Below are 19,937 nucleotides of genomic sequence, written 5' to 3'. Positions count from 1 at the left end.
CCCCACCAATCAGTAGAGCCCATGACCCACCTCCCTTACCTACCAAGACTAATGATTTTTCCTTTATTTCAGCTATCTTCTAGAGGTCATCGGGGAGCCACGTCTTAAGAGTGCTAGCTCATCTGTATCTCCAGGCTTAGCACCATTTCCTTAAATAAACCTTTATTTCTTTGCTGCAAACTCCTGTTGCTGTCTCACAGGCTTTAATGCACGCAGGCAAACAAACCCTTTGAGTTTGGTAACAATAAGGCAAATATATTAATAAATTATAGCACAAGGACAAGTGCTATCAAAATTGCAAGAGACTCAGAAGTTAAGAGCATGAGTGCTAATCTTTTTGAGGGAAATATGGAAGGCTTCATGGTAACACATGAAGAATGGGAAAATTTTCAGTGAGGTAAGAGGAGCATTATAGAAGAAAGAACTATTATGAGGACAGACTGTAGGCAGGAAAGCGTAGGGATATAGCCAGATGAGCAGTACAGTTTGAAAGGATGCAACGGCAAGTCTAAAGGAAAATGGAACATCCATCCAGATGATTTGGGGAAGATGGGGCAGTCGTGAAATGAATCTTGGACTTAACTTGGGCGACAGTGGGGACATGGTAAACATTTGAAGGGAGAGGAGTGACTTTATCAAAATTGTGCTTTAAAACACTGAATTTGGTGGTGACAATAAAAAATTGGCTAGGATTTGCATCATTCCTAACAAAGGAAGGCCAGTAAGAAAAATAGCACAAGCGAAAAAAGAGAATCTTAAGTAGGTTGGAATCAATGATAATGGAAAGGAAATGTTTAATGAGACTCACATGAAGGGCAAACTTGAAGGATATTTGACAAGCAAGGCAGGTGATAGACTGAGGAGAAGAGTGAGTCTTAGTTAATGTAGGTTTTAGTAGGAAACTAAATGTGGAAACTAAATGTGGAAACTAAATTTAGTAGGAACTTGTTAAGATAAGGTCAAGGATATTTCTTCTCAGCAGAATAACACCAATAGACCCTTAAAGTATTTGTTTAGTAGCTGAATATATGAGTGATTTGGATTGAGTACTAAAGAGGAGTCGAAGAGATGGTAACAGAAAAAACAAAAGCTTGGGGCAGCAGTGTGAGGAAGGTGAGGTCGGTTGGATAGAGATGGGAGTTGAATAGTGTTTGTATGGAGGCCTAGAAGCTACATTAGGAGTTGGCCATTTAGGGTTCATGGGCCAAACCCAGCCCGGCACCGGTTTTTGTGCAGCCCAAGAACTAAAAGTAACTTTTATATTTTTAAATGATTTAAAAATATCCAAAGAGTCATATTTCATGACATGTGAAAATGATATGAAACTCAGTTTTCAGTGTCTATAAATAAAACAACTTTTTTTGTTGTTCTATTATTGCAGAAGAGACCAGCCGGCACCTTACAGGAGCAATAATAATGTACTAACCACTTTATAAATGTTATCTATATAATTCTTATTTATTGTTCCCATGTGACCGATGAGCAAACTGAAGCTTTTGTTTCAGCCAAGGTCACACAATTCATTAGTGTGGCAGAGTCAGAAACTACACCCATTATCAATGTGCCTTTCCAGACTTCTTTACCCTGGAATAAAAGCTCTAGCTCTAAAAGTATTGAGACCACAAAATGCCTATAAAAGAGGGGTTGGGGGTGTGCTGGATGCTTAGAGGGCAGTTTTGGAACTGAATCAGAGGGTGGGAATGGTATAGGCAGACCCATTTCTAAGAGATGTATATGAATTAACGCATTTAATTCTGAAACTCTTCCATGAGTTGGATACTATTATTAAAAATCCTATGTTGGATAAAGGGTGGCTTCCTTAAAGGCCCCGGTAAAATGTCCCGCGTATGGAGATTCTAACACTCTGGGTCTTTTGATTGGTGATACCACTGGACCTCCAAAGGCTTATGAACCCTAAGTATCTACGTGTGATCCCACATTCAGAAGCACTTAGGAAGGCTTCCAAAGGACTCAGCTTTTCCCCAGGTGCCCTTCATTCTTGCCCTAAGGCTCTTCCTTCATCTCCCCGCATAGGCTTCTGAGACCTTCTAGCTAATAGTTCTCTGATGGCTGATTTTAAAGAGACTTTCTAAATCACAACGAATTAATCAGTAGTTGAAGAAATGCAGCAGATGAGTTTAAAGATGAACTGCTGAGGGATCTGCAGGCATGAAACTCTTCTATAGAAAGCAGGGAGGTAAATGATAGTCTTATGTCAAAGATTTCAGCAGCTATAGGTATCAGAAAACACTTTGCAGCTTTATAGCTGCCATGATTATTCCTGTATTTGTCACCTCTGGCCCTTAATGCCGCTCCTTTCCCACTTGGCACTTACTTGTGGCAGCTGCTGACAAAAACAGGAAGTGATTAGAATGTAGTTTGTTTTTTCAACTCTCTAAACTTTGAGTTTTGAAACAAGCTTCAGCAGAGGATTTACTGCCTTGCTCTACTACCTCTAATTCTCATTTAAAAAACTATGTAGGCGTTCAAGTATCAGTGTAAAAGCCCACACAAAGACTGATTTAATATCGAGCTTTGCATTCTAGCCATTCCCTTGCAAGTTAAATTCAAGCTAGGTTTTTTTTGTGTGTGTGGATACAAATTGGTGGGGGTGGGGAGAGAAACAGGGACCGGGGAAGAGAAGGAAAGGGGAAGTTAAACCTTCCCTCCCTCCCTCTCTTCCTCAGAAAACCAAATATGGCATCTTCCATGAGGAGTTTGTTTTCTGACCACAGCAGATATGTTGAATCCTTTCGGAGGTTTCTCAACAATTCCACGGAACACCAGTGCATGCAGGAATTCCTGGACGAGAAGCTGCCAGGCATAATAGCAAGGTAACAAAAAAGGACGTTTTTGTCAAAGAGACCAGCCTCCATGCTTTCTTTTCAGTGACAGATGAGTGGAGCCCAGCCCTGCAGGCTGGACGAGGGGATAAGAACCTGCTACTGATAGCAAACCAGGCTGCCTCCATGCCCGCCCCCCGCCCCCCGCCCCATGCCCCTTTTCCTGTGGTGCTTTAGTTAGGCATTTGCTTTAAACATTCAAAGGTTCCTATTTGTGCAGCATTTCCAGCTGCATGGAGATAAGCTTTAACCATTTCAAGGCACAAATTCATGTTCATCTGGGAAAAGATTAGATGCAAACCTCTGAGCTCAGATTTTTCAGCCCTCCTCTAAATTGTACATTCAAAAAAGTCCCAAGTGGAGTCTAATATTCTTTTCATTAGAATCAAATATAATTACCAAATACTATTTGCCCCTGAGGATTGAGTGGGTACCTCTCAGTTCTAATATCCATTTAAATTCATTTTTCTTATCCATTACTATTGTTATCACACTCCAAAATAAAATTTAAAAAAATTCTTTTCCATTCAACTTAATATTACCAACGTGGCCCTAAAAAAATGCATTTTTCCATTATCAGTGAAACTCAGTAGTTCCTATCCTTCTTGCAGACTCCTTTTTTTGGTGATTAATGTGTTCAATTTGTGCCAGGGCTGATAAGCATTATGAGAGTAACAGATTCCACATGCTAAAGATAATCAAATCACTTATCTAGGGGTGGATTGCTGTAACTTACTCTGCTTCAGGAAATAATGATGGGAAACTAGTAGGAAGAAATGAGTGACTGTAGATCCAATTTGCAACAGCAAAAGCACTGATATTTTATCTTTTGCTGGCTTTCTCTCTTACAGGCTTGAAAGTCTCTCACCAGGATAGTACAGTACTTCTTCTGCTTGACCACAGCAGACATTGTTGGATGTGTATGGAATTATTTCCCTTTCTGTTTTTCATGGTTCAGTTTTTAGATGTGTTTCTTCTCAACTTAAAAAAATGTTTTCAATTACAGTTGACATACAATTTATGTGTTTTTTAAAACTAGAGTATTATATAACTTATTAATAATTAAAAAGTAGTAGAGTAATGATGCAAAAATCAAAGCAGGCAGCAAACTTCTTATCCGGAAACTAATTATAGTTTACTCCTTCGGGTCTTTTTGTTCATTTCTAAAATTAAACGTAATGAGTTAATTTCTGAGTTCTTTTGCAGAACTAAATGTCTGTGTTCATGTCTCTAGCTTATCCATGCACTTGGTTTTCTTTAGCCATCAGTTTGGTTTGAAGAAACACCATGGATGGATATAACATAATAAATGATGACCCCCATCTTCAAGGTGTATACAATTTAATTGGAAATATTGAATGTAGAATTTGTTCTGAAGAACTTCCAAAGGCATAACTAATTTTGCATTATAATTAAGAATGATCTACATCAAAGTATCATTTATTCAAAAAGTAACTTTTTTTCCTGAAGGTGATATTTGGAATAAGAGTTAGCTGAAGCACCTTCAAATTGCCGCTTAAAGTTGTTTCTAAGTTACATGTAGGCGATATGCCTGCCTAATTTTTTATTCCAAAATTTTTTTTGAAAGTCAAATGGTTCTAAAAAGCTTATAACAACAACAGCAACAAAAACACTGGTTCCATGCCCTACCCAATCCCATCCCTGACTCCCACTCTCCAGAAGCAACTGCTTTCAACACTCTTAAATCTTTTAGTTGTTTTCTTTGGAATTTTCCATCGTAATTCCAACTAACATGTTATTCTTCTCTAAGTTTATTGTATTAAAATAGCTAAATAAACATGCACATTTCCTTCTTTATCATGTGAATGTATTTCAAAATTTTTGTATAGATAATTTGAGTGTTATATCATTTTACCTCTATACATATTATTTATAATTGAACAATACATTATACTACAATTACATTCCCTTTTATGTACTTTTTGTTGTTTTACCTAGAGTTAACTATTGTTTTGATTTTAGCTTCTTCTTAGTTTCCTATGTACCTATCATTACTTATACCTCAACAAGCAGAAGTATTAATCTCCTCTCAATATATTCCAACAGATCAAGTAAGCTGTTAATTTTTCCCAGGGGAACATCTTTTCTTGTGTTCTCTGTTCTTTGTTCCCCAGTCTGTGGTGATTTGCCCTTGGCCTGCTATACAATTATAGATAAGGGAATTTATTTCATGTTCTAGAAATTATCTCGTCCTCTCTCTAGTATTGGATTCCCTGATTCTGGGTCTTAGGCACTTCTTTTCTTGGTTTCCTTTGTCTTGGCTTTTTTTCTTTCTTTCTTTTTTTCTTCAATTAATCGTTTAACAGCTTCCCAAGAAAAAATTACATGGAAGGTAAACTTTTTGAGTCTTTGTATATTTAAAAATGCCTTCACTCCATGCTCATCTTTTTTGGGTAGTTTGACTAGGTATAAGACTCTATGCGGAAATGATTTTATATCAGAGATTTAAAGGTATCCTTCCATTGTTTTTTTAGCTACTAGAGTTATTGTTGAGAAATCCAGTACCATTCAAATTTATCATCTTTGACTTATGACCTTTTTATTGTTTTTTGTTTTGTTTTTGTTTTTCCTACGTAGAAGCTTTTAAGATCTTCTCTATCTAGTATTATAAAATTTTAAGATAGTGGGTGTGGTGTGGGTCCTCTTCACCCATTTTTGTTGGTATTGCCTGCGCCATTTCAATGGACCTTTAGATCCTTCAAGGAAACTTTGGTATTTTTTACTCATTCCTCCCGTCTCTTTTTTCTTTCTGAAACTTGTATTCATCAAACACCAGTCCTCCTGAATTGATTCTTTAATTTTCTTGTATTTCCAATTTTCTATATTTTTTTTCTTTTAGCTCTTCTGTTAATTTTTTGCTATTATATTTTTTGTTTCCAAATGTTATATTTTTATAGCATCCTGTTCACATCCTGTTCACCTTTCAAACATGTGGTTCCTTCTTTTATCTATTATAAAATTGTCCATTTTTCTCTGCATGTTGAGTTCTGTTTTTGTTTCTTTTGGTCTCTGTCTCTCATGTTAGGAGAGCTCCCCAGCTATTTGATTAGACTTGGTTGTCCATCCAGTCAAATAATAAGGCACTCAAAAGTGATTCAGATCCTCCTTGTGTATGTAAGGGAAAAGTTTGTTGAGTGGATAACTCATTGTTGCAATTGGATGTGGACTCAGCTGTTGGGAGATTCTCAGGTGTCAATATATGCAAGTTTACTTACTGAGAAAGCTTGTTTTTCTAGGGAAGAATTCTTCGGGTCCCCTATCTGGAAGTGAAGAGTGGGATGGGGAGAGTTACAGTATGTAGCTGTAAATAGTAAATGGTTTTTGTTGTTGTTATACGTAATGCATTTAGATCCTTGCCTGGAAAACAGTAAGTTTTCAATAATTATTAGTTATTATAATATATGAAATGGGACAATAGTAACTCACAGAAGAGTTGTGAGGATTCAAAGAGTTAGTTCATGTAAATCCCTTAGCTATACCTGGAATAATAATAATTGCTAATATATGTTGTATGCTTGTCATGAGCAAACCCAATTTCTAAGAGATTTAGATGAATTAAATAATTGAATGCTCATAACTCCTCCATGAGTTAGATACCATTATTACAATCCTATAAGGTAGATGGTATTATGATTCTATTTCATAGGTAATAAAGATGCAGAGAAGTTAAATAACTTGCTCAAATTAACAAACATATCAGTAAACTGGAATTTCAACGTGGGTGCTCTGCTCCATAGCCTCACTATACTGTCCACAGATAAGCATTTTTAAGAATTAACCAAGAGCTTAGATAGGAATGAGTATATTAAAACTCATGATTATGAGTTGCAAGATAATTAGAACTAAGGAAGGCAACTCATTCTTAGGTGTGCTTGACTCTGCTTTCCAGTTTCCTTAAGAACCTTGCTTTAACCTGTCTTCACCCTATTACTCTGTGTAGGCTCTTCCACTTTAGCAAAAGAACAGACTTGTGTACCATCCTAAAGCCCGAACAAACAAATAACATCCTTTGAGTTCATGTCTCCCCTCTAATAGTCACCCTTTGTCTTCTCACTCTTTCATCCTCTTTTCAGCACTCTCTAGGTCTTCTTCCTCTTTATCAAGTTCACTTTTAATCCCTCTGCTATCTGACTTCTGCCCTCAACCTTCTCTTAAAACTGCTGTTTTCAAAGATATTCATGTTGCCAAATTCAATGGAGATATTTCCGTTTTTATTTTTTAGCAGTATACTCCACTACTTTTGACACTACAGATGGCTTTCTCCTTCTCTAATATTCCTATCCTCTCTCTGAGCTTTACTGTTTTCTTCTGTCTTCTTTGTGTATTTCCCATAATCCAGTGACTTTTAAAAGTTCATACTGCATCGTCACCCCACTGCTCTTCCATTTGCAATATCCTTGGATGATGGCATCTACTCTTCTAGTTTTGACCATTACTTTATGACAACAATTTTCCAGAATATATCTTTGATGCTGATCTCTCCCACCCAGATTAAATCTTACATATGCAGATTTCTGTTGAATTCAGATTTATCAAAACAAAACAAACAAAACCCTAACAAAATGTAAACTTGCCATCAAACTATATTCTCCAGCTTAATTTTTAGCTCCATGCTTCACCAAGTCATCCACACTGGAAATTTGGCAGTCATTGTGCACTCATACTTTTTTCTGACCCCTTTACATCAGTCTAAAGCAAATCATATTGTTGTTTTCCAGTCCATCAATCCCACTCTATTTCTTGTACTAGAGTCATAATGTTTGGCTTTATTATCTCACATTTCACTTGAGAACAAAGTAGTATCTTCTTCATTTTTATATTCTCAATACCTAGAATAGGCACATAGTAAATATTTAATAAACACTTGTTCACTGAAAAGAAGTTAGCAAGAAGGAAGGAAAGAAAGCAGATATCATACAGATAATATGAATCACCTTAGCCTTTTCCCCATATACAGTGAATGGCTAATTATATCACCAGACTCAAAGGCCCATTTTTTCTGTTCTTTTTCTCCAAATAAATTCTAAACAAATGGTTTATTCTGAGATGTTTATACTATATTTTAAAAGTCTACCAGTTCAAGATTGTTAATGAATGAAACCTATATTTCTAAAGACTTCTAAAGACATCAATATAACTACTGAATTAATGGAATCTTTTATGTTAGCCTAATTTTTATTCACTGTAATTGTAGTCTGTTCTCACAACTAGATTTGATAATCAGATTATACCAAGTATCTAGCACATTTTTCTTAAACTACATCATTTTTTTTTTCAGGATTGGAGACACAAAATCAGAAATTAAGATTCTAAGCATTGGCGGAGGTGCAGGTATGAATAACACATTTTAAAATGCGTATTTCACTTTAAGTAAGCATCATTCTGTTTGATGGCAATATTGTTCATTCTTTGGGAAAACTATTTTGCTTTGCATTTGGAAGACATTAGCTTATTAAAACTAGTAAGAGCAATACCATTTCAACTAAGATTAACACCCCATAGATGTATAGGGTTTAGGACATCAACCTCTGTTACTAGCTGTAATGTAGATAAGATGTGGCTTTCTTTTTCATAAATGCAAAAACATACGGGATATAGTTGGATAACTTTTATCCAAAATGATTTAACTGTTCACAGAAAAGGAAAATTTCATAAGAAATTTCTTAAGCTTAAAGTGTGGTCCTTGGACTGGTTGCTGGTTTGCAAACTGTTACCATTCCACAAAAAGAGAAGAAGTGTGCACTGAAATGTAAATAAGTGCACAGCTCCCTTCATTGAGAAACTATTGCTATGGGGGAAAAATATGCTTAATGACATAGTTAATTTATATGCATGTGACCCCACTCTTTGAGCTGCACTCGCCTAAACTACTCCCTTCCTCTGATTCAGTTCCAAAACTCCCCTCTAAACATTCAGCACACTCCCCAGCCTCCTTTTCTAAGCTTTTCATGGTCTCATTACTCTTAGAGCCAGTGCTTTTATCTTAGGGGAAAATGGAAAGTCTGGGGAGGCAGATTGATGTGGGCATAGTTTCTGACTCTGCCACCAATGAACTGTGTGACCTTGGCTGAAACACAGGCTTCAGTTTTCTTATGGGGACAATGAATTATATAACATAAAGTTATAGTAAGAATTATATAAATAACATTTATAAAGTGATTAGCACACTACTACTGTTCCTGGAAGGTGCAGGCTGATCTTCTGCAAAAATAAAACAAAAATTCCATCCCCAGGCTTTGCTTCAGATCCAACGCCTGAGTTGTGTTTTCTTTATTTTTAAGTTGCTAGTCATCTGGAGGTCTGAGTTAATGTATTAATATATAAAATGTAGTCATATATATTATTTCTGTCTTCCTTTCTCCCTCTCTTCCTTATTCTCTCCCTCGCTCCCTCCCTTCTTTCCTTCCTCCCTTTTTATTGTTTTCTTTTGAAATGATCACTGACTGATGGCTTATTATTTGTTACCACTTAGTAACTAGTGGACATTGAATACCATTTGTTACATAGTGATATGTGGTAACCTCTTGAGCCTCTTAAGTATAAGGGTTCTAGCACCATATGAATGAGTAAATTGAGGCGCATATCAACACAAGGATAACCAAGAGCCTTCTAATGGAATGGGATAGGTACTTTTTTCATGTCAACATTTGTTCATTTCTCATAAAATATACTGGACTATAATATATTAAAGACTAACCTTTAAAATCATTTTACTTTATCATCTTTCACCAATAAAATAGAAACCAACAAGGACAAATAATAAAGGATATTATCACGAATGATCTTATAGAGAGTGTTTAAACTAAAATACTCTATTATTGCTTACTTGGTATTTTAAGTCCTAAGGTTTATAACAGTGATGAATTTCCCAAAGAGTGCCCTAATAATAATTCATTTAACCAAGACAGTCACTTCCAGTGTATTTTGCACATGAGTTTCAGGCAAACAACAGGCAATGAGACTATCATTTGATATTGTCACTTGTGCTTGGACAAGAAGAGAAGCCCTACAAGGGAAGTAATTAAAAACAATCTCTATCGTGGCCAAGTTAATTGACCTTCTAATATAAAGTTAATTGAATTTCTAATGTAAATTTATCCAGATGCTTATAAGCTATCTAGAGAAAGGAACATTTGACCCACACAGTTATTCTTTACATAAAGGTGCACACAGGAGCTAATATAGAGAACTTATCAAAACAAAGGGAATAATATTTGGAGTTCTGACTGAACCCTAACATTGTATTAAAAGCAGGCTCTGCCTTGGGGAGAATGTGGGTGCCCATTAAGGTTATTCTTCACGAGAAATTGATCAGAAAGATAATAACTCCAAGAGAAATTCAAGCTATGCTTAGCTTTCACTGCCAAAATAAGCTACATGAAATCAAAAGTCATACGTTTAAAAATCACGAGATCTAGGTGTCCCTGGCCTGGAAGAGCAGTGTTTTGTAGGGGAGAGGATATCCCACTTATGAGCACTCAGCTTGAGTGCTCATATACCCACTGGGGCATACTTACCTGATAACCTGTTATTGCCTAACTTCAAGCACTGTGCAAAAGAATAATATATTACTATACAGCGAGGAGTTTCCTATCCTTGCCTAGAGAAGTGGTCGCCCTGTAGGTTCCACAGTCTACAGTGTGTCTGCGACTTTTGCGTTAGCCTGTGGCTTGATCATCCTTCCAAATCAGTCACTGAACTCCAATGCCTGGCAAACAAGGTCTTTGGCCTCTTCAGGTATCTTTGGCTCAGCTCCCATAATGCATCTTACTGGAATCTACTTCAGTCTTAGCTTATAGTTCTCTTTGGTTTTACTTCCTAGATCTTCTTGGTCGCCCAGAAACCTGCAGATCATATTCTGCATGTCTCTGGTGTAAATATTCTTTCTGCATTCATAACGGTGCTACCACTTCTCCCCACCACAATGGAAAAACATACCAAAAGCAACAAACAAAACTTTCCTATGTGAAATTGGTGCTTTTATGTCACTTAATGCTCATTTTTCTTTGGTGGCCTATTTGATTTTCTTTTCAGAAACATGAGCAGGTGGTGCATATGTACCCTTTCTGTCTTCTGACAAACTTCTGTAGAGGTTGATGTTTGTGTGGAGAGAGGTTCCATAGTTTAAGAGACAATGTAAACATTTGAAAGGTTTTGGGCAATTTCAAGTCAGAAGCCAAGCAATTATTAGGGCTCTGAGCAGTTCAAAAAAAAGGACATTTGTGGGAAACGTTTTATGTCATCTTTAAGTAATCTACTACGTCAGTAAATACAATTGATAAACAGTACTGTTTTCTGTAGATTATATGTTTAATGTTAGGAAAATGTATGAAATATGTGAACTCAAAAAAGGAAAGAGACAAAAGCAGAAGAAAAACAAATCATGAACAGAAATGCAGACCGCATAGCTTTTGCAGAGGCCCGACTGGGAAGTATAAAGTTGTGTGTGTATATGAGCTTTAATGAAATACAATGAGCAGGCAAGATTGCCTTATTCCAGGTCTCAAAGTATTCATACCATTTTCATTTCAACAACTGGTTTTAGATATTGAGAGCAATTGAACTGTATTCTAAATCTCACAGAGTATGCTTTTGGGTCCATCTTAGGCATTGATGCTTCCTAAAATTAAACCACTCCATGGGGCTTCATTATTATTCAACTTTTAGTGAGTCTTGTCTAGATGGTACATAGAGAAAAAGAAACTCATACTTTCTTTTGGTAAGGGAGAATGCTATTGATTTACAGTGCATACATTTACACCTAGAAAAATATTCCTGAAAGCAGTAACGGGCAATTACTCTCTTTGCTGTGGGCTCTGCTTAAAGGAGAATCATTTTATCTGCTGCTCTGTTCAGTTCTTATGTTTAAATGCCAGAAAGTTTTATAGGGGTTAAACAGGATTAGAACGCAAATAATCTCATTTTATCCAGCTTCCCACTTCTATTCATATTAACCTGTTGTGTACCGATTCAATTGCCATGCCCTATATAATAGTATATTATATAGCTTTTTAATCCACTAAAGCGACTCACATATGAAGTATTGGTGATTTGAACTTTCTCATAACAATTTTTGGTTGTTGACAGCAGTTATGTGGTTTTCTTGTTCTGTAATATAGGGACACCAGCGTTCCTACAGAGGTTAAAAAATAGAAGACCATCAACGTACTCAATTTACAAATAAGAAACCTTAGAACCACCAAGTCAGAACAAAACTCAGGTCTCTTGACTTTATATATTCTCTCTATATTTATTGGTCCAGTCCAACAAATTGTACTAGACAGATATAATAGTTAATTTTTTAACTTGGTAAAGGAGAGATTAGTCCTTAGTAATGACTGGATATTTGAAAAATCTAATCTTATCAAATTGTATTAATCTTCTCTTATTAATCTTCTTATTAATCTTCTCTTATTAATCTTCTCTTTCCATAAATGGCATGTTAGGGTGACACAGAGGTTTTGTTTTCTAAGCTACAAATAATTAGGGCTGGAAATGGAAGAGCGAGCCAGTGGGTCAGGTTTAGAAGCCAGAAGGTGGTAAGAAGCAAAGGTTAATGTTTTCCAGTGGTTCAGAGTAAGCCAACAATCTATATAAGCAAATTAGGAATGACTGGAGAAATATAGGATATTGAGGGAATTTTTGCCCAGAAAAATAAGAATATGAATGTGCTTACTGCCATATTGAAATATTTCCTGTTCATCAAACTACAAAACATTTGCCCCTACTGGGCCAATGGTTGAAAGAGAGATTGATTTCTTGGTTCGGTATTAGAATTTACTAATGATCAAACCTGTCCAGAAATGAAAGCACACATCTTGGGAGGTAAAGAGCTACCTGTCACTCTAGGAATGTCAGCAGAGGCTGGAAAAATACTTTTCAGACATGCTGTGGAAGGGACTTAGGCACTGATTTCTTGGGTGCCTGGGCTGTTAAATGTGCTTTCAGTCCAAAATATTTATGTTTTATGAGTAACCTTCTAGAAAGAGGTAGGCATTGGTATGGCTAGCCCCATGTTTGGTCATATTAAGGAAGTGGAATTTATATGGGACTGTTAGATATGCAGAGCAGTTTCAGTCTTCATTTGAATTGCTTATAACTTGAAATAAGTAAGAATTGTTTTACTTATATGCAGCATACTAGCAGTTACTCCATTATTAGAAGGATATGTACTCTAGTGATTCACTAATACAACAGGATTTAGGATGCTCTACCTCAGGTAACCCTCATTTGGGGCCTCAGATATAAAGTATTGTTAAAGACATTCATAACTCTATTATTTAAAACATAAGCTACTTTCCATATATAAATTTACCAAAAAATAGTGTACCTCATTGTATTGTATTTAAAACTTGCAGTGAACATGAAATTATTGTTAAAGACAGATACATTTCAGATTTGAGAGAACTGAACACGTGCTACAACCCTGGAACCATTGTCATTAAAACCAGAGTAAACAAGATCGTTTGGGCTAATTTAATAAGGCTTGAAACAGGATAACGGGATAATGAGCAGAGTTAAGACAAAACTATTATTTGCACCTTAAATGACTGTATACTTAGAAAAGCAAATAAACTCAGTTGTACAGCTTTAGAATTAATAAGAACTCAGTAATGGCCTGGATACAGGTAACATAGATAAAAAGAAAGGCAGATCTACATTTTTTGCTGTTGTTGTTAACATTGGAGTGTTTTCATGCACAGTTTTGATTATTTACAATGTACTTGGAAGTCCCTGGCATTTGGTTATCTGTAATTTTGCTGAAGGACAAATTTGAACCTTGCCAGTTCTTAATGCCAGTTTGGGACACAGTCTCTTAGTGATTAGGCTTCCACTTGACATACACTGTTAAGTAAAACTTTATGATTCAACACAAACATTCATGCAACCTTGGCATGGGGGGGAAGTCTCTTGTCATCTTCATTTTATACATTCTGAACCTAATAACGCCCCAAGGAGTTTGGAGGTTATAGAGATGGGGTCTATACCCAGGGTCTTCTGTAGCTTAGTCTCTAGTAACTGTAACAACTTGGTAGAAATAATAATAATAATAAATTGATTAGGTAGCTAGTAACATATTTAATACAAAATATAAGAAAATTGTAGAAAAGTTCAAGTATTTACTGAGAACAATTTGAGACAATTTAGAAAGCCAATAAGCAAGAGTGAAGAGGTTATAGCGATATAAAAACTTTCATGTAAAAAAGGTAAGGGTAGGAAATGAAACAAAATGTTCCTGAAGGTAATGTGACATTGTGTCAAGGACAATTCTGATAGTGATTTCATGCTCAAAGGCCTGGTCATGCTGGCTGTTAAAATATTGACATACTTGGTAAATAGCCGCTCCCCTGCTGCCCTACCACAGCGCCAACTGCTGCTTCAACCCCTCCTCCTGCACTCCCGTATACCCCTCCCCCCCACCTACTCTGGACCCCTGACCCCTACCTCCAAGGCCTCTGGCAACTGGACTGGTCTTTCTAGCCCAGGACCTCGAAGAATGTGCTATAATTCTTCAGCCTGTGTCCTTTCTCAGCAGCTGGCACCTTAGGCAGGGGTTTTTTTGTTTAGTTTTGTTTCATAGCACTAATGATCAAGGGCCTCATTCTAATCATTAATTCTAGTTCTTGCAATTCATCTGAAAAAATTAAGATTTTGCAAAAAATTCATAGCTCATTGTCAGGCTCCTCATAATAGCAAAAAAATATAAAAAAACCAATTATAACTATCAACCTACCTATCTAAAACTATATAAAATATATTTCCATATATAAATATATATTAATAGATCCACATATAAATGTATACATTTATATTTTATATCACATATGAAAGGTTAATAATTAAATTAATCATTGCACATATTTTTAGAGAATATAGTGTCATCACTATAAATAACACAGTCAAATAAATTTTGATATAGTCATGGTTTAACTCTCAGTTAAGAAAGTCCAAATTATATATACGTATATATAAAATGATCTCACCTATGTAAACTAAAGAAAATTATTTGCTCAAAAGAAAAAAAAAAAAAACTTGAGAGGAAATAAACCAAACGTTAACTTTTGCTTTTTCTAGTAGTCAGATATTGATTTTCTACTTTCTACATGTCTCAAGTTTTCTGTAGTATTAATTGTATAGCCAAGGACAGAAAAAATAAACTCAATTAAAACTCTAATTTTACAGTTGATGAGAGATGATGATAAAAAGTAGACTCACTGGCTTCTGACAGCTTCTTCAAGTATTTGAGTGATGCCCAAAGCACTGTCCTGATACATATGACAGTTTTCTTTGAGGCCATTTTTTGACTCACCAGTAATATTAATAGTATTAGACCTGTACAAATGTGTTAAGAACAGTCTCACCTGTGTTATAGCTTAGCAGAGCTTTTGTTCAGATCCCATAGATTCTCCCACGCCTGCTCAGAGTACCTTTTAGCCATGAGGGTGAGGGTTATGTTGACCAAAGGATGGTGGCTGTCTGCTGTCTGTTTCTTGCACTACTTGATGTTTTTCGTTATTTCTTGCTTCTTATTCCACAAGGACAACAGGCTCTCAGACTCTAGTCACATTAGGGTATAAATGACTAATAATTTTCCTCAGCAAAATTTGTGTTTTAAATGCTATTAACATGGTGGGCCAATTGAGTGGAGCTTAGAAGGGAGATCGTGAAGGTATTTGAGAGAGAGGGGCAGAGTGAGAAACAGCCCGTGAGACGATGTGTGCAAGCAAGTGCACGCGCACTGATATTGATGCAGTCACACCAACTACATGATTATCTTGTACTACGTTTGCCAATTCAAGTAGTTTCATTTTGTAAATCCTGTCATTGAGCATGAAGAAGGTAGAAGAACGTTAACACTTTATTAAAGATAACTCAATGTAACTTTTAAACATTACAGTATTGTGTGTGTATCATTTATCTCTCTATGTATGGACCGAAGTAGCAGTCAAGCATCTATGTTTAAAATTACCTGAAACTAATTTTTTTTTAATTATAAATTAAAAGTTAAGGCAAAATTCAGTCTTTTCTGAGTTGTCTATCAAATATCTCTACACTTCAGTGTTCAGCACCCTTTGAGTCATTTTCTCTACATTTGTATTTCTTAGCACATTTCTGTAGCATGGCTTTTCTTAGGCCTCCAGCAGTTGCAAAACATTCAGGCAGTATTGTTCCTGGGCCAACAGCCAGAAGAAACATGAAAGCAAATGACAATGCCCCTTTGACTCAGAATTTATATTTATAATCCCCTTTCTGAGACCCTATAGCTATTTCAATATTCTAATTTTCCCATACTGACAGAACTGCTTCAATACTGAGGCACCAGGGTAGGGAAAAGAAAGAGAGAAAGAAAGAAAAGAAGTGATCTTGTCAAGAATCTAAGAATCTTCTATCTTTCCCACAGTGGCTCAAAATCAGATCGTTCTTACTCTGGTTGCAAACACATAGCTGAAATTATTTTTCATCACTAAGCACAGTTGTATGGGCAGTTTTTCTCCCTAGAAACAATTTGTGTGTGTGTGTGTGTGTGTGTGTGTGTGTGTGTGTGTGTGTGTGTGTGTCTGATATTCTAGGAGAGAGAACAAGGGAGACAATAATATTAACACAACATATAATAATTTTTTTCCTGCTGATAATCTCAAGAATTCACATATATTTCAATATGAGATATGAAGCAAGCACAGACAGAAATTGAATGAGAGGAGAGAGCTCAACAGTATTTAATCTTCCATTTTCTTGACCTGCAGATTTTCTATCTGGAGAAGCCTAGGGGTCTCAGGTTAGGATTTGGGTTTCATTTAAAAGAGGCTCAGTCAGAAGGACAAGCCATCATGAATACATGATGATGAAGAGTGCTTTTCCAAGTTGTCATTTTGTTATGGAGCTGCCCATTTAGAAAAGGAAATCTTCATTTCCCTCATTTCTAGGCTCTTTCAGACTTCTCTTGAATGTCACCTTTTACATGAAGCGTACTTGACAACTCTATTGAAAATCACAAAGGCCCCTTCATGGCTTCTTCTCACTCTTTTTTGCCTTGGTTTTTCTCCATGGGACTTATCACTATCCATAAAAGTTGGATATTTTTGTCTGTTTTATTCGTTTCTGTATCTAGTGATTAGAACCTGGAATTTAGTAGGTGCTCAAAAATATTTGTTGAGTTCATGTATAATAGCTCCAATTTACTAAGTAATTACTATATATCATGAACGATGGTAAGTTATCTCTATATAATTCCTCAAACTTTGACAATGACCCTGTAGCATAGACCATATTATCCCTAATTGACAGATATGCAATTTAAAGGACAGAGGCATTAACAAATTAGCATCAGGCAATTCTGGTGAATCCTATATTTGAGTTTAGTTTTGTTTCTCTATAGACTGTAACTTTTTCATTTTTTCCCCCATTTTTAATCAAATGACCTTGGATTTTAAGCAAAAAATACTCTTATCTCATTAAATATATCCTTTAAATTTAGAGAATGGAAAAAAGTTGTCTAGAAGATGAGATTCCCTCCCTTCCTTGTTTTTTAACTTTTTGTAAGCTCTGCAGTCAGAGATGACAATTATATGTCCCTCTTTAAATATAGGCATGATGCATTTAAAATATGGGTCGTATAAAAGCAAGATATTATAACCACAAAAATATCTCTATGTAAAATTAAGTGAACCACTCAATGTATCCCAGAAAGGAGACATGAGAAATCATTCTATAGTTGTGGCTGATTTGAGTAAAAGGATGGTACAAAGGAAAGGGATTTGCAAAGAAGGAGGTTTTTAAAATTTAGTTTTCATGTAACTTTCCAAATAAAAAAGTCAGCATATTCTGTTTGATAGAAAATAGCACAGGAGTGAACAGAACAGAAAAATATCCACAATGCAGCCTAAAAGAAAATAATTTTTGATTGATGCTGACACGTATCTTGATTTTCCTAACTTTGCACAAGTTCCACATATTGATCAACTGAGAAAATCAGTTACATCATCATAAAATGCAGACTCCAAAATCATTAATTTGCTTTGGTAGTCACAAAAGGAGAGGGGAGGGGAGGGAAAAAGGGGAGGAGAAAGAAAAGAAGGATAGTATTATTGGAATAAAGTTGTTTAATCATTGCAATTGTTTCATTTGTCACAGGAAACTTTGTAGATTTTGTTCCAAAACTCTGGGGAGAAATACGTAATGAGGCTTCAGTTAACCCAAGCAACTGCTGGCGTTTATGTGTCTAAAGGCTTAGGAGGTCAAAATAAGTAGTTTACAGTTGTCAGAATTAGGATTATGTAAAGCATAATGAGAAATCACATGTGAAAGAGGACTGACTATAAAATAAACATGTATTGCCTCATTCCCCTTACATGCTGTTTTCTGGATCTCAAAGTTAAGATTCCCAGAAGACTTAGCAATACACAATAAAAGCAGGCCATTGGCTTTCACATTTCTTTTGTTTACCACTAAATTTGCTCAGAATTTCCAAAATATTTGATGCGTTTCTAGTTTACTTTCCCCCATTCTTATGGGGCATTAGTTTTACCTGTTTGCTCTCTAGAAGCATTTATAGAGTGCTTAATGTCTGGTACTGGAGCACATTCATAATGTTTCACCTCCTGGTCAGGTTTCAGTTGAGAAAGAACAAATTGTCTCTTCCCCCAACCCCCACCCTTTTATTCTGAATCTTTTTACTGCTGGTTCCTGATACTGTGAGGTCTGATAATCCTTCATATGCTTTTTAGTGATCGATGATCAAACCCACTCAGTTCTTCAATCTTCCATTTTAGAGTCTTTGATGCTATTTAACAAACCCATTGGCATCAAGTTTTTGCTAGTAAATAAAATAAGTGAAGTAAAGCAATAATTTAGATCAGGGAACACAAGAAAATTTTATCTGTGTTGCCAACTCTAGTCAGTTGATGCGTACTTTCTGTCCAAAGGACTCTGATGCTACTTCCAGCCTCTGTGGGAATGAATTCCAAGGTAGTTAGTCATGTGTGGAAGTGTTCAAGGTGCATAAGAGTTAGTCCGAGGAAGTGAGGAAATGAGGGGAGAGTAATCGTGGCAGAGGAGAAAGCAGGGGCAAAGGACAAAGAGCATGGAAGCGCATGGTGTATATGGGATCAGAGGGGGAGAAAGCAAGGTGGAAATGTAAGAAATTCAGGGTTCCTGGAGCCAAGTTTCAAACTATGAAATTGTGAGAGATGAGAATAGCAGGGTGTTCTATGCTCAGTTAAGGAGCTTGTACTTTATCCAGTTGATTAGTCATTAGAAGGTTGTTTTTGTTTGTTTGTTTTCATTTTATTGGGGTGACAATGTTAGTAAAATAGGTTTCAGGTGTACAATTCTGTATTACATCATCTATAAATCACATTGTGTGTTCACCACCCAGAGTCAGTTCTCCTTCCATCACCATATATTTGATCCCCTTTTCCCTCATCTACCATCCTCCTCTCTTTACCCTCTGGTTACCACAAACTGTTTTCCGTGTCTATGTGTTTCTGTTTCTTTGTTTGTTTGTCTTGTTCCTTTTGTTGCTTTCCGTTTTATATCCCACATATAAGTGAAGTCATATGTTTCTCAGCTTTTTCTGTCTGATTTATTTCTCTTAGCATAATAATCTCAAGATCCATCCATGTTGTTGCAAATGGCAGTATTTCATCTTTTCTTATGGCAGAATAATATTCCATTGTGTATATATACCACATATTCTTTATCCATTCATCTATTGAAGGACACTTTGGTTGTTTCCATGTCTTGGCCACCGTGACTAAAGCTGCAATGAACATTAGAGCACATATGTCTTTATGGATAAATGTTTTCAGATTTTTTGGGTAGATACCCAGAAGAGGGATTGCTGGGTCATATGGTAATTCTATTCTTAATCTTTTGAGAAGGTTTTAAGAAGGGAAGTGATAGGCTTGCTCAGCTTAGAGTTTAATGGTTGTTGTAGTGATGGCTTTGAAGAAGACAAAGTTTAATAGAAATAGGCTGAATATTTTAGGACGTTATTATAGTATTCTAAGAGATGGATAATTTGGGCCTGAACAAGGGCATTGCTAGTAGGGATGAAAAAAAGAATGTAAAGAA

The 19,937-nt window shown here is 36.0% G+C and overlaps 1 protein-coding gene across 1 annotated transcript in view; it reads left to right on the top strand.

Moving 5' to 3' along the window:
* HNMT (histamine N-methyltransferase) overlaps positions 1 to 19,937 on the top strand; it is a 45,977-nt gene that overhangs the window by 8,061 nt on the left and 17,979 nt on the right. Inside the window, exons 2-3 of the mRNA XM_033113076.1 lie at positions 2,688 to 2,834; positions 8,143 to 8,195. Of these exons, the coding sequence (XP_032968967.1) occupies positions 2,698 to 2,834; positions 8,143 to 8,195 (190 nt within the window). The 5' untranslated portion in view covers positions 2,688 to 2,697. The remainder of the gene's footprint in view (positions 1 to 2,687; positions 2,835 to 8,142; positions 8,196 to 19,937) is intronic.

Source organism: Rhinolophus ferrumequinum, chromosome 8, assembly GCF_004115265.2.
Source record: "Rhinolophus ferrumequinum isolate MPI-CBG mRhiFer1 chromosome 8, mRhiFer1_v1.p, whole genome shotgun sequence".
Lineage (NCBI taxonomy): Eukaryota > Metazoa > Chordata > Mammalia > Chiroptera > Rhinolophidae > Rhinolophus > Rhinolophus ferrumequinum.
This window is presented reverse-complemented; position numbering and strand designations above follow the sequence as displayed.